General features: G+C 45.6%; 1 protein-coding gene across 1 annotated transcript in view; it reads left to right on the top strand.

Moving 5' to 3' along the window:
- The window catches only part of MPV17L (MPV17 mitochondrial inner membrane protein like), a 125,139-nt gene that overhangs the window by 62,268 nt on the left and 38,096 nt on the right, over positions 1–24,775 (top strand). Inside the window, exon 3 of the mRNA XM_069200599.1 lies at positions 23,056–23,126. Within this exon, the coding sequence (XP_069056700.1) occupies positions 23,056–23,126 (71 nt within the window). The remainder of the gene's footprint in view (positions 1–23,055; positions 23,127–24,775) is intronic.

Genomic DNA, 24,775 nt, shown 5'->3' with positions numbered 1-24,775 from the left:
TCTGAATTCCCTGGCGTCAGCTTTGAATCTGGATTTTTTTGCTGAGCAGTACCCTGCGTGCACCGTCGGGTGGCGTTGTTCGGATCCGCGTGCGTCGTTTGGCTCTGCGTGGCATTGTTGGAGCCGTCTGTGACATCACGGTCACCTATAAAGGCACCACCCCGGCGTGCGTACGTAAGTTCTTTTCCTTCCGCGCTGGTTAAGCGCATGTCCGGGATCGAGCTACCCTCTGCCTTTATGGCAGGCCTTTTTCTACCTTTTTGTCAAAGTTTTTTTCGAAGTCTGTGCGAGATGTCATCAAGGAAAACTGGGTTCAAGCCAGATAGTGCATGCCATTGCGCCATGTCGGTGATGGACCCCAACCAGGTATGTCTCTGTTGCCTCGACAGAGACCACGACTGGAAGTTGTGTTCCGACTGCCGGGCCATGGCCCCGAAAGCTTTGAGAGAGCGGTCTCTGAAGCTTATGGCGGCCCGGCAGTCGACATCGGTTGGCGCCACTCCTAGGAGGTCACGGTTCTGTTCGAGGAGGTCGTGGGACCGCTCCAGGAGCCCCAAGTCCTCTTGTTCGCACTCAAGGTCCTCGAGGAAGAGGCACAAGAAGAAGTCCAAGAGCCCCCCCCCCCTCCAAAATCCGGGAGCCGAAGTGACCCCCGCTAAATTTAAAGAATTTTACAAAGCCATGCACCTCGTATTTGAGCTGGCTGTCCCCACTGATGAGCCTGCAGGGTCAGCAGGGGCCCCATCGAATTCCATGTTGGAGCAGGACCGGTATGAGTATCTAGGGGAAGCCAGTGGACTGGATACTTCTCCAGATACTGGCATGCTCTTACCTCAATCTGTGGCTACGGAGGAGGGAGCTTCATATGCCATGGTGGTGCATGGAACAGCCGAGGTATTGGACCTCGAGTCACCTACGGTGCCGGTCAAGACTAAAATCCTGACAGAGGTGCTTCAGCCAGGGGTTTCCACATCGGAACCGATGTTACTCTTCAACAAAGCCCTCACTGATGTTCTGCTGGGGACGTGGTCCAAACCCAGCATAGGGGCTCCTGTAAATAGGACAATCGGCCGCCGCCATTGGCCAACTTCTACTGACCCTTGTTTCCTCACCCCACCCCGGAGATCTTGGTGGTCCAGGCCTCCACTTCCTATGGTGCCTTTCCTTCCGCTCCCCCGGATAGGGAATCTAAGAGGCTGGATCAACTTGATAAGAAGATGTTTTCTTACTCCAGCCTGGCATTGAGGTCTGTAAACACTTAATGCCTATTGGGCTGCTTTTCCCATACTTTATGGGATATGGTGGCACAGGTGCTGCCCCAGGTCCTGGAGGGCGTGCAGGACACTCTCACTCAAGACGTCAAAGGTGGGAGAGATACAGCCAAGTTTACGATTTGGTGTGGTTTGGACACAACCGACTCGCTGGGCAGGGCGATTTCATCGACAGTGGCCCTTCGACGCCACGCCTGTCTTCATAGTGCTGGCTTTTCGGGGGATGTCCAGACAAACCTTATGGACATGCCCTTCGATGGCTCACACCTTTTTGGAGAAAAGGCAGACTCTGAGCTTGAATGGTTCAAGGTCTCTTGGGCTACGGCCAGGTCCTTGGGCCTTACGGCGCAAGCTCATCAACAGTCTGCCTTTCACCCCTTTCGAGGCTTTGAAATCAGCCTCGTCTTCTATCATCTCAGCATCCAGTGCGAGGACGAGGTTGTGGTAACTTTAGACCCAGAGGGTTTAGTCAGAGGTCGGCCACATCCCAGCCTCCCTCCTCCACAGCGCCTAAGTCCTCCTAGTGTGGTTCTGCAAGACCACATGCGTCCAGTTGGAGGGAGGATTCAATTTAATCTCCCTCACTGGCAGTCCATAACGTTGGACAAATGGGTCTTTCAGATCATACAGCTGAGCTATTCCCTCCCCTTCCAGTCTTTTCCTCCCTCTATGCCTCCATTAAAAAAATGGCTGTTGGAGGATCACTTAATTTTGCTCCGCAAGGAAGTTATGGCTCTCTTGGCCAAGGGAGCTATAGAAAGGGTCCTGATGTTAGAAGTAGGCAGTGGATGGTACTTTCTGATTCCCAAAAAGATCAAGGGTCTTCTCCCCATTCTCGATTTGTGGGACGTCAATCTCTTCCTCATAAAGGAGAAATTCAAGATGCTCAATGTTTCTCCGTTCTTGTCTGCCCTAGACCAAGGAGACTAGATGGTAGCGTTGGACTTGAAGGATACGTATTTTCACATCCCCTTCCTGCCCACCAGCAGGCGGAACTTGCGGTTCAAGGTGGGCCATGAGCACTTTCAGTTTACCGTGCTCCCCTTCGGTCTCACCAGTGCCCCTCAGGTGTTCACCAAGGTGATGGCGGTAGTAGCCGCTCATCTGCGCAGGTTGGGGGTTTCAGTCTTCCCCTTCCTCGATGACTGGCTGTTGAAGGCTCCTATGCCCCAGGCTCTCGTCACCCACCCTTAGACTATGGCAGATTTCCTGCATTCACTGGGGTTCACTATAAACGTGCTGAAGTCGCACCGGACTCCCTCTCAGAAGCTCCCTTTCATCAGAGCCGTTCTGGACACAGTGCTGGTTCAGGCTTAACCTGAATATCCTGGACTCGCTGCTCAGGAGGATATGATACGGATATTTTGGCCTCTATCCTGGATTTCGGTGAGACAGACTCTGAGGCTGTTGGGACTCATAGCCTCCTGCATACTGTTAGTCAAGCATGCCAGATGGCATATGAGGGCTTTGCAGTGGGACCTGAAGTGCCAATGGGCGCAGCATCAGGGGAATCTTACCGACACGGTTCAGATCTCGGAGGGAACTGCAAAAGACCTGCAGTGGTGGTTAGTGAATTGTGATTGGGTCAGATGCAGACTCCCTTCCCCAGCCAGATCTCACTCTCACAGTAGTGATAGATGTGTCACTTTTGGGATGGGGCAGCCATCTGGGAGAGGTGGAGATCAGAGATCTCTGGTCTCTGGCGGAATCCGGACTCCATATCAACTTCCTGGAGCTCCGTACGATCCAACTGTCATTGAAAGCATTTCTTCCTGTTGTCAAAGGGAAAATATAGTGCAGGTGTTCACGGACAACACCACCCTAATATGGTACTGCAAAAAGCAGGGCAGTGTGTGGTCGTGGACCTTTTTGTCAAGAGGCTCTGCGACTCTAGACATGGCTGGAACATCATGGCATAACCCTGGTGGTTCAACACCTGGCAGGTTCTCTGAATACCAGGGCGGACGAACTCAACTGTCAGTGCCTAGCGGATCACAAATGGTATTTCCACCCAGAGGTGGCGCAAGGACTCTTTCAGCAGTGGGGAGAGCCTTGGTTAGATCTGTTTGTCTCCGCAGAGAACCCGCAGTGTCAGCAGTTTTGCGCTTTGGAGTTTCCAAAGCTGCTGTCGCTAGGCAACGCTTTTCGTTGTGAGTGGAATTCAGGCCTCCTGTACGCCTTTCCACCCATACCACTTCTGCCCAAAGTTCTCAAGAAGATCAAGAACGACCAGGCCCAACTAATCCTGGTGGCTCCGGATTGGGCATGGAGAGTCTGGTATCCTGAGCTTCTGAAAATGAGCATTGATCCTCCGATCAGGCTGCCCCTTCAGGAGGATCTTCTATCTCGGCAGCAGGGGATGGTTCTCCACTCCACTCTGCGCCTTCATGAGTGGAGATTGATCGGCGGCAGTTGATGGCTTTTGACCTTCCTCCTGAACTCTGTAAAGTTATTTTGGCAGCCAGGCGGCCCTCCACTAAAACGGTGTACGCCTGCCATTGGAAACGTTTTGTATATTATTGTACAGAAAAGTCTATTGATCCTCTTTCTGATATCCTCTTCTTTATACTATTCTTTGCCCAGCAGGGTTCTGCCTTGGGTACCTCTCAAGGGCTATCTTTCTGCCATATCAACATTCCTTCGGCTGCCAGATCAGCCTTCACTTTTAAAATCTCCCATTGTACATAGATTCCTCAAAGGACTTGTACATATGTTGCCCCCCTATGCCCTTTGTTATGTCCCAAAGGGACTTAAATCTGGTCCTCACATTTCTTATGTGTGCTCCCTTCGGACCCTTACACAACTGTCCCCACCGGCTGCTCACCATCAAGACAGCCTTCTTAGTGGCAATAACATCTGCAAGGAGGGTGAGTGAGGTGTAGGCTTTTTCACCCCAGCCACTATATCTCACCATGTTTTCAGACGAGGTGGTTCTCAGAACTCATGCCTCTTTCCTTCCCAAGGTGTTGCCCCCCTTTCATCTGGGTTAGAACATCACCCTGCCCACCTTCTTTGCTCCACCGCATCCCTCTAAAGAAGAGGAGCAACTCCACCAGCTGGGCCCAAAAAGTGTTGTCGTTCTACCTTGACTTGGGAGCAAAGAAGGGTTGGGCGGTGCAAAAACAAACCATTTCACGCTGGGTCATTCTCTGCATCAAGATCTGCTGCGCATTGGCCAGGAAGCAGCCTCCTGAGGGCCTAAGGGCTCATTCTACCAAGGGCAAAGCTGTTACCACTGCACCAGCTTGGGCGTACCAGTCCTGGATATCTGTCAGGCAGCAACGAGGGTATCCTTGCACACGTTTGCAGAACATTACTGCCTGGACAATTGGGTACATAGAGACGGACACTTTGCTTGTTCGGTCCTACAGGACTTTTTAGTGTAAGTAGAGGTATCCGTAGCCCACCGCCAGGAGGTTATGGCTTGGGTATCTATTCAAAGGTAAGGAATCTGCAGCTAGAAGTCTCTATCAGATGAACAAGTTACTTACCTTCGGTAATGCATTATCTGGTAGAGACTCTATCTAGCTACAGATTCCTTACACCCACCCATGCCTCCCCATTCTGCGGATATGTCTAGGGGGTTAGGGTTTATCCCTTTTAGGGCCCTAGTTTTACACAGACGAACTGTTGGTTCTATCCATGACTCTATGCTTCTGGCCTGGAAGTTCGTAGGTAAAAAAAACTTACGTGCGCGTGCTGGGGTGGTGCCTACATAGGCGACCGTGATGTCACAGACTGCTCCAACCACACTGACGACACCATGCAGAGCCGAACGACGCACACAGATCCGAATTACGCCACCCGACGGCGCATGCAAGGTACTGCTCAGTAAAAAATCACAGATTCGAAGCTGGCACCAAGGAATTCAAAGATAAGGAATCTGCAGCTAGATAGTCTCTATCAGATAATGCGTTACCAAAGGCAATTAACTTGTTTGTTAAGGTAGTGTGTGCTAAAAGAAAACATCCTTGCCACAGAACCCCCAACATGGTGTGCAGTTCAGTGTGGTGGTCAGACACAAACACTTAACCTCCACTGCTAGACACAGGAGAGTGGGGAAAGTTTTTAATCATAGCAGTGGGAGACTTGGGCCCTCATTATGACTTCAGCGGTCTTTTCACAAGACCGCCGAAGCCGCGGATGCCGGAAGACTGCCAGTGTTGGCGATCCGAAGACCGCCATATTAAGAGACAAGTCGGATTTACGGCCGGAATTTCGACACTGTCGGCCTGCCCAACGGTGGAAGAGAGGCGTTTCCACCGCCAGCATTGCCAACAGGACTCCACCTGCAGTTTTACGGTATGTAATGCGGCACAGCTGCTTTTTGAACGGAAGGTGCGGTGCTGGTGGTGGAAAACGCAGAGACCCATCCCCTCCCAGACGACCGCCTCGCCGAAACAGGTAGTTGGACCATCCGGAAGGGGGGGGACTAAGGGTTGGGGTGTTGTGTGTATGTGTAGCGGTATGGGTATGGGTATGGGTATGGGTGTGCGTGTGTGTATGTATATGTGCGTGGAGGGTGTGTCTGTCCGAATAGAGGCGGAGGGGAGAGTGGTGTGTCGGAGTGCGTGTGTGTTTGTATGCAGAGTGGTGGGGGTATCTGTCTGAGTGCGTGTATGTGTGCAAATGGGGGTGCTGAGTGCGTGTATGTGTGCGAATGGGAGTGTCTGGATGTATGTGTACGGTTGGGGGGTGTCTGCATGTATGAGGAGGGGAGAGGGGTGTGTCGGGTGCGAGTGAGTAGGTGTGTGTATTGGGATGCATGCGAGTGGGGATGTCTGTGTGCAAGGGTGCAGATGAAGGGGTGGTGTGTGCATGTGTGTGGATGAGGGGAGATGTGTGCATGTATGCGAGCGTGGAGGGGTGGGGGTGTGCATGAATGCAGAGGGTGGAGGTGTGCATGAATGCGGAGGGGGCGGGGTGTGAATGATTGCAGAGGAGGTGCGTATGTGTGAGTGCGAGGGGGTGTGTGTGTGTGTGTATATCAGTGTGAGAGCGGGTGGGGGTGTTTGTATAGATGTGGGCGGGTGTTTGCAAGTGTGTGGACGTGTGGGGATGCGTGTAATGGCAACAGGAATGGGGATGCCTGTCGCCGGGTGCGTTAACCGCCAGGCTTTTTGTGGCAGGGCAACCACCACAAAAAGCCTGGCGGTTCATTGCCTCCTAATACGGCCTTAGGCCTGCCGGCAGCCCGGAGCAGCTCACCGCCGGCCGCGGCAGTCCTACCAGACTGGTGGCGTTGTGGCGGTTTGGCTGTGGCCAAACCTCACAACTTGTAATGAGGCGGTCTTTACCGCCCGGTCCGTTGCAGTTAGACTGCCACTGCGAGTTTGGCAGTCTCATGACCACCAAACTCTTAATGAGGGCCTTTTATGTTTAATGCTGGCTTTACCATTTTGCCAAAACATGCTGGTTGTGAATGAACAGGTTCCACAGCACAATGTAAATCCTTTGGTGAGAGATGTCCTCATGTCTCGCCATCAGAACCACTTGCACCACAGTTTTTGTGTAATGAGCAAAATGGAAATTATAGACTATAGGGCATACTTTTTATTATTTTTGGCCTCTACATGACAAATAGGAAAAACTTAAACTAATTTTTTTTTTAAAACACAAAAACTGTAGTAAGTATGTGATCAGAAAAAGGGCGTAACCCAGCAATCATTTGGTTCTACATGTGGGGGAGAGAACAGTCCTCTCACTAAAATATGGTGTAGTTAGAAAGTTATGAATCTTGAAACATGGAGTTGTTGGTACATTTGCCTCACCAAATTGTTTGTTGATAGTCAAAACATAGTCTTCCTATACCTTTGTCCCCTACATTACCATTATGTGATAGAGGTGGGTGAGACAGTGAAGGTTCAAGCCCAGTGTCTTGCTCACCTCGAAGTTCTGTTGGACCCTCAATCCCAAAACAAGCTGACTCTTCGTGTATTTTCTGTCAGCCATCCATGCTCAAGAATTAAAGAGAAAGCATTTACTTTTGATGTAAAATGAGAGAGGAAAAGAGATACCCACCAGTGGCTGAATTGCACAATATGAAGCCAAAAAACCTAGTCTAAAGCCTTGCTTCCCTACTTGACCAAACTGTGATCCTAGGAAGTTGTTTCATTTAATTTTGCCTCCTTTTTCATTATCACATATAGGAGCACTTTGAAATGCATGAATTCTGGATGTGTGCAGTACAAAACCTTCTCTTGTTTTTGATGTTTTTTTTTTTTTTTTTAAATAATGTTGTCCACATATAATTACCCAGGCCACCTAGAGGATGCACATGACAACTGACCAGTTGCAGCTAGTGTCGGGGCAAAGTGGAACTTGGAAAGGGGGGAAAAAAAAAAACTGACCTGAATGCCCGCCACATTGTGGCGCTTCTGGCTGTTCTGCAGGCACAGGCTCCCAGACTGCCCTGCAGCCAATCCTGACCTGAGCGCCCTCGATTTGCGCTCCCAGTCAGACTGGGAGCCTGTGCCTACTGTCCCCAATCTGGCAATGCAGCTTGGGTTGGAGACAGCTCAGTGCGCATGATGGTTTGGCTGTCCTGAGACGGCCAGCCAAACACACATGCGCACTGACAGCAGTGCCCCAACCACTCCCACTCTTGCCTGTCATCCCCTTTGTCCCCGAGCCTTAGATTTGACGCTATGGTGAAAAATAAAACAATAATAAATATGCTTTTTTTATCGTTTTATTTTTAAAGTTTGCAACTGCTGGAAGGGGGGGAGGAGCAATGCTCCTCCGCCGTAGAGGAGGAGCCGCCGTTGCAACTGACTTGCCTTTCAGTTCAATATTGCCTTTGCCAGGGTGGAGGGAGGCACAAATGCTTCTATGTTCATATTTGAAAACTGTCATTAAAAATACTTCTGAATGCACTGATATAACGTGATGTACTAAGGTGAAGTGCTTCTGCATCTTAATTTGTATGTATTGCAAGGTTTCTTTAAAAATGAAGTTGTTCATAACAGGTAACCTGTAAATAAATGCTTTCCCATTTGTGCTGCTGTTCATGGGGGGAGTGTGCGGTGGGGGGGGAGAGAATCTTAAGGTCAAGAGGGTCAAACTTTGAGTATCACTGGCCTAGCAAGAGGGATTCTGTACACGAATGCAGGCCACCTATATTCCTAATGAAAAGAAGCACTTAGTTTCAATACTTCTGTTCCCCTACTTCACTTGAATTTATAATTTTGTCACTTGTAGGAGAAGTGAGAACAAGTGGTGAATGACCCTTTTGAATTTCACAGAAAACAGAGAAAGTATTCCAAACTAAAGAAACCATGAAACAATTAGATTTCATTATTTCTTTTTGTAATGTGATAAAACTTCTCTTTGGCAAATAATGTAAAACAATCCAATAAGAATTACTCATCCTATATAACTTCCCACCCATACTCAGATTTTGATGCTTGGGAAACTTGAATAAATGGAAGTTTGCATTACGGTCACATTGAGGAACAGCGTGACTGTATTAGCCCAGGGGCTGTGAGCACACAGCACTTAAGCACATTTTTTAGGATTGAACAAATAAACGTGTAATTTTTAACCCATCTAGATCAGAAAGAACTGCACTGTGGCTTTGCCATGCTGGTTTCAGCATCTGCATACTCCAAAAACAAATATGCACATGGCTGCGCACAGACATAGCAGAAAAATAAAGCAGGCCTCGTGTGCGGTTTTGATCAGCAGTCAAGGGTACACAGAGCAGACTGCAGACTTTCTACCCATTGTGTTTCATTGGATAGAGCAGGTGTGAGTCAGTTTAATGAGGTTGTGCCCTTAGCCAGGGTCACTAAGGAGTTCAAAGACTGAGGAAAAAAGGGGTGCCTCAGAGCAGGTTAGTTAATGACAGCAAAGAGATCATTCAAATGCTTGCTGCTAACATCACCAGAGCAGCAAACTCTGCAATAGTGATTAGCCCTTCTTCCTTCTAAGGTTGATAAAGTGAGTACTATTAACTCCTAGATAACTAGATCCATCTTGGTTCACATGGGTTCGGTAGCAATAGCAGATTGGAATTACAGGATCTACATGAACACCAGAGATATGTTTGGTTTCACCAAGAGATTTCTGATGTTTGAAGCAGTCAAGAGCTCTGGGTAGGGTAAAACTCTGGGGGGGGTGGGGGGGGGGGGGGGAATGGGTATTCCCTATTTTACCCCTAACTGGTTCTGAAAACTTCTTCTCCTTCCCTGTTCAAGGCTCCAGACTGTCTGCGAATGAGAAAGCCAAGACAGGCCCGATGTCAGATTCCTTTGTGTGTGCACAAGGCAAAGCCCTCTGAATTCTTAGTGGGCCTGGATTCAGCCCTTCTCCAGTCATTGTGCTGGGGTGGCCCAGCCTGTTGACACTTAAGCCCCCTTTGTGTCACTGTCCAGAAGGAATACACAGACACCAACAGCAGAGCCATTCACAGTCATTTGACTCGGGACACTAGCAGAAGGCACAAATAGTTGGGACAAGAAAATGTAAACTTTTTAATAGTCATATTAAATAGTGGCATTTTCAGAATTGTGACTTATAATCGGACTTTTATCATTAAAGAGGATTTAGAATTACTATTCATTTGAGTGTAAATAGCATATCTCTTTCTGCCCCCAATCTACGGTTAGCACTTATTAAGTGTAATAAGGTAAACCAGTGTTAGTCAATGGGGGAAATAGACCGTACAGAAGTAAAAAAACGACTTTGGAAGTGTTTCACTGTCAGGACATGTGAAACTTAAGTTCACATGTCCCACTCTTCAAATACAATGCACCTTGCCAAGTGAGCCTTTAGGACCTACCTTAGAGCTGACTTATAAATATTAGGCCTAGCAAAAGGATGATTTTTTTTGGCTGGATAGCTGGTTCACGAAGGTGGGCCAGACCCAAAGCGCATGCTGTATTGGCTGTGAGGCTTCAAAAGTAATCAGTCTCCATGCCTTATTTCGTCATTTTTCTACAAGTGTGGAGCAACATTTGTATTTGTATTACAAAAATTAACAATATTGTTTATTCAGTAAACTGTTAACAAAAGTTAAAATAGTATTGCCTTATTTTGAAGAGGGATTTGTCTTGTCAAGGAAAAACATCAGTGATTACTTTTGAAGCCTCGTGGCTAATATAGCAGTGTACTTTGGGTCTGGCCCGACTTCGTGAACGAGCTACACAGCAATTATCATACAAGCAAGTGGCAGTGCTCATTCCAGAACTGCACACTGTGATTCACGTTTATTTTATGTAAACATTGTATTCATGTGTTACTTTTGTTGTACATTGTCAGTATCATTTTGAGTGCATTATAGCATTCAAACCAAAGGATTTTTTTTGCTGAGTCGAAACAGAAGTTTAAAATTGAACAAAAATGAATTCAGCAAAACAGGAGGCTTGAAGACACAAGGTTTGGGTGAATACCACAGCAAGAATGGTACATCTACCAGTGTTCTTCCTATCTTTAAAAGCCTTCATAACCATCACATCTATCTGGTCCCCAAACAACTTCTTCCCATCAAAAGGAATCTCCATTAGGGTCAATTTTTCAGTTAATCTGCCTTCTAATCTTGCGTCCAGACATTCCTTCCTTCTGACCCTGCTGCTGCACTGATGGGAACCTTTGCAACCAGTGACAATAGAAAAGAATACAAAAAAGCGATAGATGGTTTGGTTGAAAAATGTTTATCCACTGGCATTTACTTTGGGCCTCATCCCAATACATGCTAATGCTGTTGTAAATTCCTTTTGAAGAGTCATTTGTTTATCTACCAGCTGGTCTTTCACAGCATAACAGATTGCATTAATTTGAAACTGTTCTGTATTAAGTTATTCTTTTTTTTACTATTCACGCAGTACGCAAATAAAAGCTTTAATATTATAGATGTTAATTCATAAGAAGACAATTCTTCAGAGCCTGTTTATTCTGGACTCACCAATGGTCTTTTAATACATTTTGACCAGGACGAAAATCAGCCCTTATTGTGTTAACTTTGCAACACGTGTACTGTTTTATTTCTTGCCTTCTTCATTCTTTGTTTCTTTTCTCCATTCTTTGTTTCCCTCCTTTCTCTTTCTTCTTTTCTTTCTCTCTTGCTTCCTTTCTTTCTTTCTTTCCTTCTTTCTTTCTTGCCTTTCTTATTCTCATTCCTTCATTTCCTTTGTTTCTTGCTTTTCTTATTTCCATTTTCTTCTTAATATCCTTTTTTATTTCCATGCTTGCTTTCTTTCCTTCCTGCTTTCTTTCTTTCCTGCTTTCTTTCCTTTCTGTCTTTCATTCTTCCTTTTCTTTCCTTGTTGTTCCTTCTTTCCTTTTTACTTTCATTTCTTTTCTTCCTTGCTTCTGCGTTCCCGTCTTTACTTTCTTTCCCTTTTACTTTCTTTTCTTTCTTTCCATTTTCTGCCTTTCATCCCTTCTTTCTTCTTTCATTCTTTCCTTCGCTTTCCTTCATTTCTGTTTTTCCTCTTTCCTTTATTGTCCTTACTTTCCTTTCTTTTTCCTTCAATTCTTCCCTCTCTTTTTCCTTCATTTCTTCATGTACTCCTTTCTTTCTTGTCTTCATTTCCTTTCTCAGTCTGCCTTTCATTTTTCCTTGCTTTTCTTCTGTTTTTTTTTTTTTTTTACTGTTAACTATTTTCTTTCTTTCCTTCTTTCTCAATGGCAAGAGCCTGGCAGCTAGAGGCAGAATGGTTGACATTTTTAGGTAGTGTTAGGCTAAACCTTTTTATTTTACTAAATGTATGTGTATCACATAGTTATACGGTGTTTGAACCACACTTCATCCATGTGTATCCGGTTTTATCATTCACATTTTACTCCAACCCACCCAAGCACACATCAAGGGGCGGTGGGTCAGCCCACTTCAGCCAGTGGCTGGCTTTACTGAGTAACCGAATGCTGCCCCTTCACAAAGAGCATATCCCGCACACAAAGAAGTTTGCTCCCGTGCATGTATTACAAGGGTATTTTTTTGCCTTTCTCAATATTTTTATTTTTGTTAGATTGACGAACACCCTGCAGCTCCTCGAACAATAACGTTTTGCAAAAACCATACCAAAACAAAAAATGCCAAAAGTCTGGCAGACAGCGCCAGGCCTGTTGGCTTTGCCACAGCTTGTTTCTCCTGGAAAGATCAAAATTGTTGCACAGAATGTAGATGAGCGGTATTTGCAGACCTTGCACCGGTTCTATAGACTGTTAATTTAAACCTGCAATGCGGCAGGAAACAGAAGTGCAGCGCCGTCCTGTGCGTGAGTTACTGACTGCAGCCGCCTCCGCTGGTAGCATTTCAAAGTCAAATAAAAGACGATTGCTTTTTTCTGTTGCATGATCGGTCCGGGAAATGAATTCCTACCGCGTGGTGATGAAATTAAGGGCAGTTGATTTAATTTAGCAGCTCTCTTCCGTCACCTAGATATGTGCTTCTAAAATTAGTGCTAGCGGAGGTGCGCAGAGCTCCGGACGAAGCGCAGAGGGAGGGTCACTGTCAAAGACCTAATTCAGGGCGCTCGGTCTGTTACCATCCGTCCACTTCAGGACGATGACGTCAGGGTCATCAGAGCGAGCTGACCTTACGCAGGGATTGCTCCGTGTCATGTAAGTAAAATGGCTGGCCGGCCAGGAAGACGCACCAGGCTGGATCCACCTATTAGGCCAGTGCATAATTCTGGACCATTCTCCTCCTTTCTAATGCTTAATTATTTTATATTTTTTTATCTGGACAGGGGCATGTAGAGTTTAGGTAAGATTCCTCCCTACTCTAACAGGGAGATCCAGAACGACAACACTCCGTTTTATGCCAGTACACTTCTATGTGTTTTACACTAGGCAAAGCTCTCAGAGGCAGCTACCACCTGCATGCAAGTCTTTAAAAAAAACAAAGCAAATATTTCTTGCATCTGGCTTACAGCTGGAAAATACAAAAACAAGAAGTAAAAAACACGTCAGCAAAGTACATTTGGTACTTGCCGGACAGTTTAAAAAAAAAAAAAAAACTTCCCTCAGCTGTCAAGTACATGCACCATTTATGAAATAATATCCGTGTTTTTCAATTTCCTTTCGACTATCTAAATGTGCAACCTTATGTTGACGAAAATAATTCTGAACACAGTTTAGCTAGAAATAATTCTCAGAGAAGTACAGATCACGTTTCAGTTGGTGTTATTTAAAGATTTCCAGACATGCGAAATTGCTGTGAATTTAGTGCCTCTGGGCCGGATTCGTAAATGTGTGTTCACCCACCCAAGTGATTGCAGGTGTGTATCTAATTAAGCGTGTAAAGTCGCGTGAATTGCCAAACATAAGTTATATTGTTCACATGTAATATTGCACCAGCAGGGGTGGGGTGTGGGCTTCGAATGTCAGGCAGCCTCTGTGTTTACATAGGTGAAGACCTACTAACTTCCAAGTTTGTGGTGCTCGTAAACCTTTACCAAACATTCTCCAAAATTATTCTCCATTGGCTTCTTACTTAATCAAGAAGAGGATTCTTTTCAAACCACTTATGCACAGAGCCTTTTATTTGCAGGACCCGCAATATTTTCATTTCCAGTCTAGATCTCTTCAGCCATGACAGGACGAGTAAGCAAAGGAAGGAGCTCCTACTTGGTTGTTGCAAGTGAAAAGTGGAATATGTTGCCTCTTATTGTGAGCTATTGCTCAGCCGTCTGCTTTCAGGGAAGCTCTTGCACCTTTCTCTTAGCATCCCAGTAGATGGGCATCTTGTAAGTGGTTGTCTTCGGATTTAGCACCAGGACTGTCTGCGGAGTAGCTGTGTGCTTTATAAACTGCTCATCCATTCATAGTCTCAAACTATGTTCCCCTGATGCGTAAATTTGCCCATGTGTCAATATAACAGTGTGTGCATGTATGTGCTCTTAAATTAAGGCTGCACAGTTATTTTTGGCCAGACAAATGATCGATTTTGGCCCTTTGCGAGGGGGGGAATATTTCATATGCTTTGGGAGGAGGTTGCAAGTGTGGCTATGCTCAGGTAGGCGTTATGTGCATTATTCAAGTCTAACATTCCCTAGTTCCGGCATCAATTGCCTCCCTCCACCAACTATCAGCCAGTGGGCCTCGGTCATTTCTTAACATGTACTTTTTTTATTCTCTAGTTTTACTTCTATAACAACATAAATGCAAATTTCCCTGGATATAAAAAAAAGAATGGCAGTAAAACAGTCAAATATAAAGAAACAAATACTTTAGGAACTTGGAAAAAATGTAAGCAGGCTGCAACTCATAATGTTACATTTCACTGAATGTACACTTTCCTCATTCGCTTACCTGAACCCCTTTTTACCCTTAGACTTCCTGTTGCTCACATTCAAATTACTGCCATCCGTAGCTGCCCTCACCCCTTCCACAATACGTTTGATCTGGCCCATGTAACTCTTGCAGATCCCTTCTCCTCCTACAGTATGATCCTCCTCTCTTATTGAGTAAACCTTTTGCTGCATCCACAACTACATCACACCTCCTTTTTGCTCTTGTTCTCTCTCCCAAGCCCTACTTGCAACTACTCATATATCTCTATATGCTTCACCTTTCACTTTCATGTACTCGTTCGTGATACTCTAAGATTGACTAAGTTTCATAACCTGCCTTCTCATGCTGTCTGCTCACCCCTGTACTTCATCTCACCAATACTTGTGTCTACGTCCTTAAGTCTTCCCATCCAGCCCAACATGCTTTGTAAAAGGGATATCTTTCTCCTTACAAGCTCTAATGGTGCATATCTACATTGAGTCATTCTATAAGAAAGACTTGGTTGCTTGTCAATGTTTTACCCACAAACAGCGTACATTTTATTTAACTAAGCCAAAATGTATTCACATCTCACTCTTGTTTTGTGCTGTGACATATTCTTTACTGTCTAGGCCAGCTTTACTTTCCGGCATATTCCTTCTTTTGTTAGAACATGACCTCGATAATTGTCATTATACACTTTAACTTGACATTTTTCCTTTTCCATTGTGAGACTACCTCTTAATTTTTTGCAGAATTATAATCTTTCTCACATGATGTTCTTCTTCAGTTGCACCATAGATTAATATGTTGTTATGAAAATACCTTGCCCCTATAATTCAATTAAATGTCTTGCGCATATAAATGATATCACATGCCTGGATTGAACTCTCATCAAATGCCTGGGTCCTGGGTTGAACTCTTTAGTGGAACTTAGAGGATAACATCTGTGTTGAAATCCATTGAGCCTTCGGCTGCAGAGCCATCTTCCGTATAACATTTGGCTGGGATAGGGACGTCCTTTTGTGGCTCTGAGAACCAATCATGGCTGTCAGGACTTCAGCTTCCTGGAAATGCCCGAACACCAGGACAGAGACTCATGGGAAACAGAGTCCAAACCCTGTTATGTAGGCGAGATAATTTCCTGCGTGTGCATGCGTTGACCTGTCACCTACACTCCCCACTGTCACTCCAAACACACATGTAAGTGTTCCCTTTTATTGTACACCGGGGCACTGCGGGGATTACTTCTGTGCCGATAAAGGACCATGAGAGTTCCCCCTCTTAAAGACTGCCGTCTCAGCAGTTGACCTGTTTGTGAGGGAGTCTGCACATGAAATCATCGTAAAAATGCAGGGCAGTGAACATTGTATGCTGGTTCCCATGATCATCATTCCGGCCCAAACCCCTTCTAGTCTGAGATTAAACACCTGGCCCCTCTTTAGTTTAGAATCCAGAATTTTGTTGACCTCATACTCCAAGTCCCCCTCAACTTCCACAGGGGAAGGTTGTATCCCCACCTATTATTAGGCGGTCAGGGACAAAGGAGGGAAGCATGGAACTCAGGGAGTATATGCCAATAGGGAGGTAAGGGGAGACACATTGCCACAGGGTTGATGATCTTGGTTATTTGATATGGACCTATGCATTTGGGTTTCAATCAGTTACTTCCTTTTAAAGTCAGATTCTTCATGGCTAACCATATGTCATTCCCCACTTGCTACGTTGGTTCGGCTGACCTTTTCTGGTCAGCAAACCACTTCCCATTGATTTGTGCCTGATTGAAATGGCTTTTTACATACTGTAGGAGTGCAAAGAGATGTTCATGATGGTCTTGCACCGATGGATGGCTGGTATTGGCACTCCAGTTGAAAGGAAGCATTTTGGTGTGAAAACTGTTTAGGCAGTAGAAAGGAGAGCAACCTAACATGGAATGTTCAGTGTTGTAGGCAAATTCAGCCGTCAGGAGTAAAGTGCTCCATTCTTCCCCCTGCTGTAACGTAGGCATCGAAAATACTGTTCCAAGGACTGCTTCCACCTTTCTATTTTCCCATCAGCTTGTGGGTGAAAACTGGTAGAGAGCCTGGCATCGATGTGCATGTTCTTGCATATTTTCTGCCCGAACCACGCTGTGAACTGTGTTCCTATGTGGGTAATGAGGACTGACGGGATGCCATGCAGTTTTATGATGTGTTGCAGGAATACACTGATGAGTTCGGCAGCCGTGGGGTTTCTGCTTAGGGATATGAAATGTCCCATCTTTGTCAAATATAGATGGCTACGAGGATTACTGTGTGTCCCTTACTAAGGCGCATTTCCACAATGAAATCCTTGGAAACTGTATGCCAGGGACTCTGGTGCACTGGAATGGGTTGTAGCAGCCCAACGGGTTTTGTGTTTTTGGCTATTCCTTGGGTACATACGGCACGTTTCCATGTTACGCCTCACAACTTGATGTATTGTGGACCACCAGAAATGTTGTTCGATGGCTGAGATAGACTTGTGTTTGCTCAAATGTCCGCCAAGTGTTGAATCATGTATCCAGGTCATCACTTGGTGATGTAAAGCCTCGCAGGGTACGTATAATGTCTGACACTGGTACAGTAGCTCACCCTCCTGTGTTCTGTTTTCTGGATCCTTCTGTATCCACGCCCTGAGGGACTCTAGGAGGCTATTAGTAGTCACCAAGGCCACACTAGACCCTTCATATGTCTCTGTTGGGAGTATCGGAGGGGGATCCTCAATAGAGAGCTTGTAGTCCTCTGTGGGGGCGTCTGATCTGGAAAGTGCATCCACATTCCCATTTTGCAGACCAGGACAATACTTGAGGCAAAATCAGAAAAGAACAGTGACCAAAGCAATTGGTAGGGAATGAGTGCTCTGGCGGTTTTTAGAAACGTTATGATGGTCAGTGTAGATCTGCCTCTACTGTTAGTATGCATGCTTGATTGAAAGTAGCTCTTTGTCCATGATGCTGTAGTTCGTCTCACAGGGGGTGACTGTGCGGGAGTATAACGCCACACAGTGTAACAGACTTGTGTCCGGATGCCTTTTGAGAGAGCACTCCTCCCATGGCAAACTGCGAGGCATCCAATTCCACTATGAAGGACGGGTAAACATCAGGGTGCCGTAGAATGGGTGCTTGGGCAAACTGTGACTTCAGTTCTTGGAAGACTTGTTCCAAGTCCTCTGTCTATATGAAAGGGGGCCCTTTTCGCAAGAGTTTAGTAATGGGTTGTACCACTTTCGAGAAATCGCTAATAAAACATCTATGTAAATTAGCAAACCCCAAAAAGCTGTGCAAGGTCTTGACGTTGAAGGGGGATTTCCAGAGGGTGATTGCTTAAGTATTTTGGTCGTCCATTTTAAGTCCTCCTGGGTTTATCACATAGTCTAAGAACTCTATTTCTTGCACATGAAACAGGCACTTTTCCAGTTTAGTGAATAAACTCTGCGTTTATAATCTGTTCAACACTGCTCTTAGATTGGTGGTGTGTTCTTGGAAGATCTCTGAATAGATGAAGATGTCATCTGTGTATACAATGCAGAAGACATCCAAATACCCTCTCAGTAATTCATCCATGAAATACTGGAACGCCATCAGGGCGTTGCACAGCCAAAGAGCATAACCTGATATTCTAACAGGTCGGACTTGGTCCTGAACACGGTTTTCCATTTGTCGCCCTTCTTCATATGAACTAAGTGATAGACTCCATGTAGATCCGGTTTTGTGAATATTTTGGCCCATTTTACCCGATCCAGCAGTACCTTGGTGAGCAGGAATAGGTACCTGTTGTTTATGGTTACCCTATTGATGGCTCTGTAGTCTATACGAGCCCTCAGATCCCATTCTTTCTTTGGGATGAAGGTGATGACGAAAGGCGGATGAAACCTGAAGTCAAATTCTCATCAAGGAACTCCCTTAGGTGTTGTGTTTCCGGTTCAGTCAAGGCATATATATGCCTGCTTGGGATGGTGGCACTTGGGATCAGGTCTGTTTGGCAATCATACTCCTGGTGAGGAGGGAGTTGACTCCCTTTTTGCTTGTCGAAGACTGACAGGTAATCTGAATGAATAGACTGGAGGTAAAGTCACTATACAACACACTTATGGTTCTATCCCACTCTGTGCCAGGTGTTTTGCAGGCATACTTGATTCTGGCACCAGGTGAGCTTTGTGTTTGGTGCAGTGCTTTTTGCGGAGAGCAGAGTTCCTGGTAAATTAACCGTCCTCCCACCCCTACCATGGGATCATGCAGGGTAACCCATGGCATACCCAGAATCATTCGGAAATGGGGTGCATCAATCAGGTCAAACTGTATTTGTTCAAAATGGTCCTCCCCTTACCTGTATGGTAGCAGACAGGACCGGAGGTTAAAGCAGTACCACCCCCTGCCTTAACTGATTCTGGCAAAATCTTCTTACACACAGTATGCCCAAACCCTGCGCAAATCTTTGGTCAGTAACATTTCTTGTGACCTCTGAATCCAGAAAAACAGGAACATCCTTCTTTTGCTCGTTGTGCCAACAACGTTAAGGACTCATGTAGATTTACGTGTGCCACAGATGCTTGTACTGTATTGGCTAGAACAGGTGAGATCACATTGTCTTTTTTTTCCCTACCTCCTTTGTCCCCTTATGAATCACTGCTTGGGCTTTTCCTAGAGGTTTCTTCCTGGCCAGGTATTCCATTATGAAGTGTCCACTCTTGCTGCAATACATATAGAGCCTATGCTTACGCTAGTTTTTTCTGACATCCACTGACAGGGGTGCCCTTATACCATTCACCTGCATGGGTTCCACGCAGTTCGTGTTCCTAGGTTCCGTCTCCGATACTACTCTAGGTCAGACAGCTAAGTAATTCACTCCCCCACCCACCCCCCCTCGTGTTCTTGTCGCCCCTTCTTTCCTGCATAAGGTTATCTAGTTGCACCGTTAGGTCTATCAATTCCTCACTTGTATGAGGCAGCTGTGCAACTTGGACCAACATGGGTTTCAGTTCACTGTATAGACTCTGTTAAAGCGGAGATGTCCATTTCTCCATGGGCAAATCCGTTTCTACTAGTAAACGGTTAAGCGTAGTGATATACATCAATAGATCCTAGGATCCCTGTTTCAGGGTGATTCATTTGCAGTCCAAAGAAAATAAATGTCTCTTTCGGTCAAACAGTTTATACATTCCCACACATAATGTAGACAAACTATACAACAATGGGTCATCACGCTCTGTCAATGGGATAGGCCAGCTAGCAGCATTGTGATATGGCAACACAAACGAGGTTTTCGTTGTTCATCCTGGAAAGAAAAGCTGTACGTAGGAAATGAAGTCTGCAGTTACTGAGAAAGATACAGAACGTCTTTGGATCACCGTAAACCTGTTCAGGTGGGGTGTGCACTAATTGTATGGTTGTGGGTGAGGCTGATATGGCAGTCGAGCCCTGTGGAGGAGAGTAAACTCCTGTGTTTGAGGCGCTTCCTCCCACGGTTGATTGTAACGTTGTGTTGTCCAGTGGAGTACCAGAGATGTGTAGAGATGGAGGCAGAGTCCAAAGTTTCAAATGTGCACCACTAACCATTCCTACCGCCATCTGCTTTCCCTTTACATGACAATCCTGCTACCTCTCTTTGTATAGACCTCAGTTCTTACTGTAACGCTTGGCTCTCAACTCGAGAGCGTGTACTTCTATCTGCAAACCAGCGAGCAGCATGCTAGAATCCATCACCCAGGCCGGCTAACTAGGTGGGTTTGTCAATATGTAGGGCTCTATTAGGCACATATATAGTACAAGCACTAACCTGTGAAATCCAGCCGACGGGGACAATGGTGTCAAGACAGTCTGACCTCTCCCATCTGTGTACTGCCCAAAGAACAGACCCGCTGCTTGTCACGAAGTGCACCCAAGGGAATGGGGGAGTGGATAAAACAAATAAACAACAGAACAGACCATGGTCTCTCGACAGTCAGGAATGGTCTACCTTGCTAAGTCAGGTGGATACTGATCCAGAAATAGCAGGGGAGAAGAGACAACTCCATTGGTGCGACCTGTAGTCAGTGGAAAAGGAGAGAAATAACTTTATAAGGTGTATGCTCTTATGCACATCCTCTACCGCCATCACGCCTTTTCCCCATTCAACGTGCGCACACACATACACACTTACATGCACTGTGAGGCTGTTGTACGTAATACTTGAGAACAATAAGGAGGTCAGAGTCTCACTCCTAGAATACACAGCAGTTTCGAGATCTGGAAGTGAGGACTCTCACTTCAACCTCTGGCCAATCACGTATTCAGTGTCATACTCTGTGCCCTTAAATCGTAGTGTTCATAAGGGCATGTCACTCCACAAACAGAGATGCTCCGCTCTGTATAATGTATATATCCGGGGAGAAAAGAAAGAACATAAAACCAGCTACGTGCGCGTGCCACAAAACCTGAAGAGGGTGAGAATAAACAACGCTTGGCTCATGGGCTCCTTCGAGTAAGGCGAGTTGTCACAGGCATGTCGAAGCTGCTTGGTACTTCCCAGAGTGCCCTTGTGAGGCTGGGAGGACGAAGAATGCACCCGCGAGGTTTGAGGACAAGAAGGAACATCTAGCCCCTCTTCGCAGTCCTCGAGGGGTTGCAGGCAGGAACGGAAAAGATTGGTCAGGAAAGCCCCGGCAGGTCCAGAAGCTTTTGCCGGAGGGAGCAAGAGCTGCTGGGGACACAGCGACGCTTCCCTGGCTCACCCAAGACTAAAGGCTCAGCAGAACTCTGCGCCAGGAACAATACTTGCCACACGAACAGGCGGACCGTCTTCCTGAAACCGAGGAAATGGATGAATGCCGGGAAAGGGGCGTGCCTTTCTGCCCCCTTGAACCAGTCATGGCTGTCGAGATGTTGGCTTCCTGAAACTCCCCTATGCCAGGACAGAGACTCATGGGAAACTAAGCACAAATCCTGGCGTGTACATTGGTTGACCTGTTGCTTTCACTACCTACTGCCGTTCCAAACACACCTGTACGTGTCCCCTTTTATTGTACACCGGTGCATAGCGGGGATTACGTCTATGCCGATAAAGGGCCGTGATAGTTGTTGCCTATTTTCTCTTGGTTTTGCCTCTGTTTGACAAATGTATTCACCCAATCCAAGCTCCTAGCTCCACCTCCCTCTTCCATTGAGTGCAAGTGAATTGTGCTCCTGGAGTAATATCTGAAGGTGTAGCTGTTCGGATTCTTTACATGACATGGCACCCCTGTAAACTGGCGCCTTTCAGGTAGCACCCTCCGCCTCACCATAATTTGTATCCATCTTATATAGCTTATACCCTCGTGAAAAACATCCATCTTTACGTGACTAATTTTCCTTAGTATTACAAGGGTCTTTCAGTTGCTGGTTGGTCCATGGTCCTGCTGTCCATACATTCCACTGTACCCATGGGGATAAAAGTTATTTTTTTCTTTGTTTTTTTAACCTCATCCTTACTTCCTCTTTTCTCCTTCCAGTTGCAACAATTGTTTTAAATACAATACATTTAAATAATTAAGATAGTGACCACTGATGTCCTTTGATATGCCATTAGGTGTTAACCCAATAAAGTGAAATAATTGAAGTAGTCGCCACTGACCTTTCCTAGCAGTGATCACGAGGATTCTTCCTGTTTTTTTAACTTGTAGTGGGATAGTGGAGGAAGCTCCACTGCACCTGGTTGGTCTACCAGCGTGCAAGTAGACTTTACTGACCTGCACTTGATGCTTGTTGTATTTTAACACCTAACACACCACCACAGGCTGCTATACTGCCTGGGCACATGCATGTGTTCATATAAGGGTGCACTAATGTTTTGAGCTCACCACCCTCCACTGGACCTTCGACGGGCCCTCACCAGCAAACACGTGTCTGCAGACCCCACATTGGTGGTGTAGCCACAGAGTGCTCCATAAACTCTGAAGTGTAAAGTCTATTACACTGGCTGTCCAGTGCCACTAGCTGTAGTTGCATATTGCATGACCTAACATCCCAAAGTCTGAGGGACACCCACAGTACAGCTGGACACCACAAACACTAGAATGTAGATAATATGTGTATGAAATAGAAGAAAAAGAAAAAAAAAGTATTTAGCACCTGCTGTATGATAGATATGCTTGTAGCAAAGATGTGAGATGTGAAAGGCTGTCAAAAAGATGCTTTTCAGTTGTGAAGTAGGTGGCACCTGGTCTTGCCAGGTGTTAAGTGTATAGTAAGTATGTGGCTTTGCTGTCGGATAGATGCCATGCATTATTTTTAGTTGTTGTGCAGACCTCAGAGATGCTCTCTTCTTGTCACATACGTGTCTTGATCCTGTTTTAATTTATTTATGTATGGTGATTTGTTAGGCACCCCTTTTAGGTTCCAGAAAGCCAGTGGAGTGTCAAGGGGGCTGGATGGTGGGGAAAAATGGAGGAGTAAAGGGCGCAGTTTTTGATAATCTGTTTTTCAAGAACTTCCACAAAATCGCCTCTGTTGTCAAATAGGTGTTCGATGTGCTTTTAGTTTATAGTTTGTCTCTTCTCATCTCTTCCTCTGTATCCCTTTTTGTAAATGTAGGTTTGAGTATCCTGGATGGTGAAGAAGACATATTTAAGAACCTGAGGGAAAAGTTCTGGCCCACCTACAAGGTAATAAAAAAATACAGCATATAACCTCCGAAGGGTCAAAGTGACTTGTTTAAATCCCAGCAGGTATAGCTAACAGTCACATTTAGGGGCCTGATTTATAAAACACTGTCACATTAGAGAGGACCAAATTGCTCCTCGCGAATTGAGGGTGCTTTTCTCTGTACGCCTGTCCTAATTCACAAAGAAACTCATGTGTAGAGAGGAAGGCCATCTGGCAGTACAAGGACCATTCCGCTGTTGTCGGTTGTCCTACATTGAATACTGAAGCAGCTGGTGGGTTAGTATTCACTTCTGGAATATAATACAGGACAGTAAACAAAATGTGATTATGCAGAAATCTTTTGAGTTAAATTCAGTATGACATATTAATAGAACTTTCTCATAAAAAAGATCAGCCAATATACATTTGTTGTATACAATTGTTAAGCAAACTGCATTTTCCACACTATTCACCTGAGCTCAGGATGAAACGGAGCGCAGAATAATGGTCCTGACCAGGCTTTGTCCAAAGTTTGTCCTGAGATGAGTTGTGTCTGTCCCCTCAACTTTTACAAGATGTGGCAAAACTGGGCCATCTTGAGCCAGTCTGCTGCCCCATCATTAGAGTGGTTGCCTGTACTCAGTCTGAGAGGTGGGAGGGTTGTCCGAGTCCTTTTAATCCAACTGTACGCAGGTCACATGCTTGTGTACTGTAACAGGAGAGGCATGAGGTGGTGCTATTGAAGACCCCTCGTATAGCTCTTGGGACGATTGATCACTAGTGATCCAAGTTTAGTTAAGTTCAGTTTTGCGAACAGTACAGTGATTGTGATCACCATAGCGATCACACAAATTCTGTTGATTGTAACTTATCCCCAAATTTATTATTACTTGTAATCATTGTTCATATTTTTTTGTTCATTTTGAAAAAGTTCTATTACTTGGTTCTAACCATTGCTGAGACATATTTATGTAGATATTTAAAATGTCTGTGTTATACTGTGGGCCTGATTACGACCTTAGCGGATGGGATACTCCGATATCCAGCCTGCCGTTGTTCAAGTGCCATAGGATATAATGACACTTGTAATATGGCGGACGGGATTTCTGTCACGTTTGTGATGGAGTATCCCATCCGCCAAGGTCGTAATCAGGCCCTGTATCTAGTCTCAAACTTCCCCCCACCTCCTTTGGCGTAGGTCTGAGCTGTTCAACCAGTCCTCCCCTGAGACTCCAGGAAGTTTAAGAGGCCAACCTTCTGTGGCATCCTGGGTAGTGTGGAAAATGAAGTCTTACTTTTGATAGAGCGACGTTGCCCATAAAAGCAGGGCAATATGTGTAGTAATGAATAGGGCTTTGAGCTCACCTTGTTCCTCCATTAGACACGTACCATAAAGTGTGGTTGATTTGTAAACATCTGTGATAATACATCACAGTGAATTTGATAGTTCGTCTGTGGATGCATTGAGCCTCGTACAAGCAAAACAGATACGAGAATTAACCTATGTAGAGAATATTGTCGGTGAGCAGTAGAAAAGTTCCACTATTCTCACCAGGATTTGAGGGCCAGACAGAACTTAATTCAGTAATTGCACACAGTTTACGAGAGAAGAGGAGCTTTCTTTGCACTGTTCGACTGTTCATATTGCAGGACAGTAGTGGAACAGGAC

Source organism: Pleurodeles waltl, chromosome 7 (assembly GCF_031143425.1).
Source record: "Pleurodeles waltl isolate 20211129_DDA chromosome 7, aPleWal1.hap1.20221129, whole genome shotgun sequence".
Taxonomy (NCBI): Eukaryota; Metazoa; Chordata; class Amphibia; order Caudata; family Salamandridae; genus Pleurodeles; species Pleurodeles waltl.
Note: the sequence above shows the minus strand (reverse complement) of the source record. Positions and strands in the feature narration are given on the sequence as shown.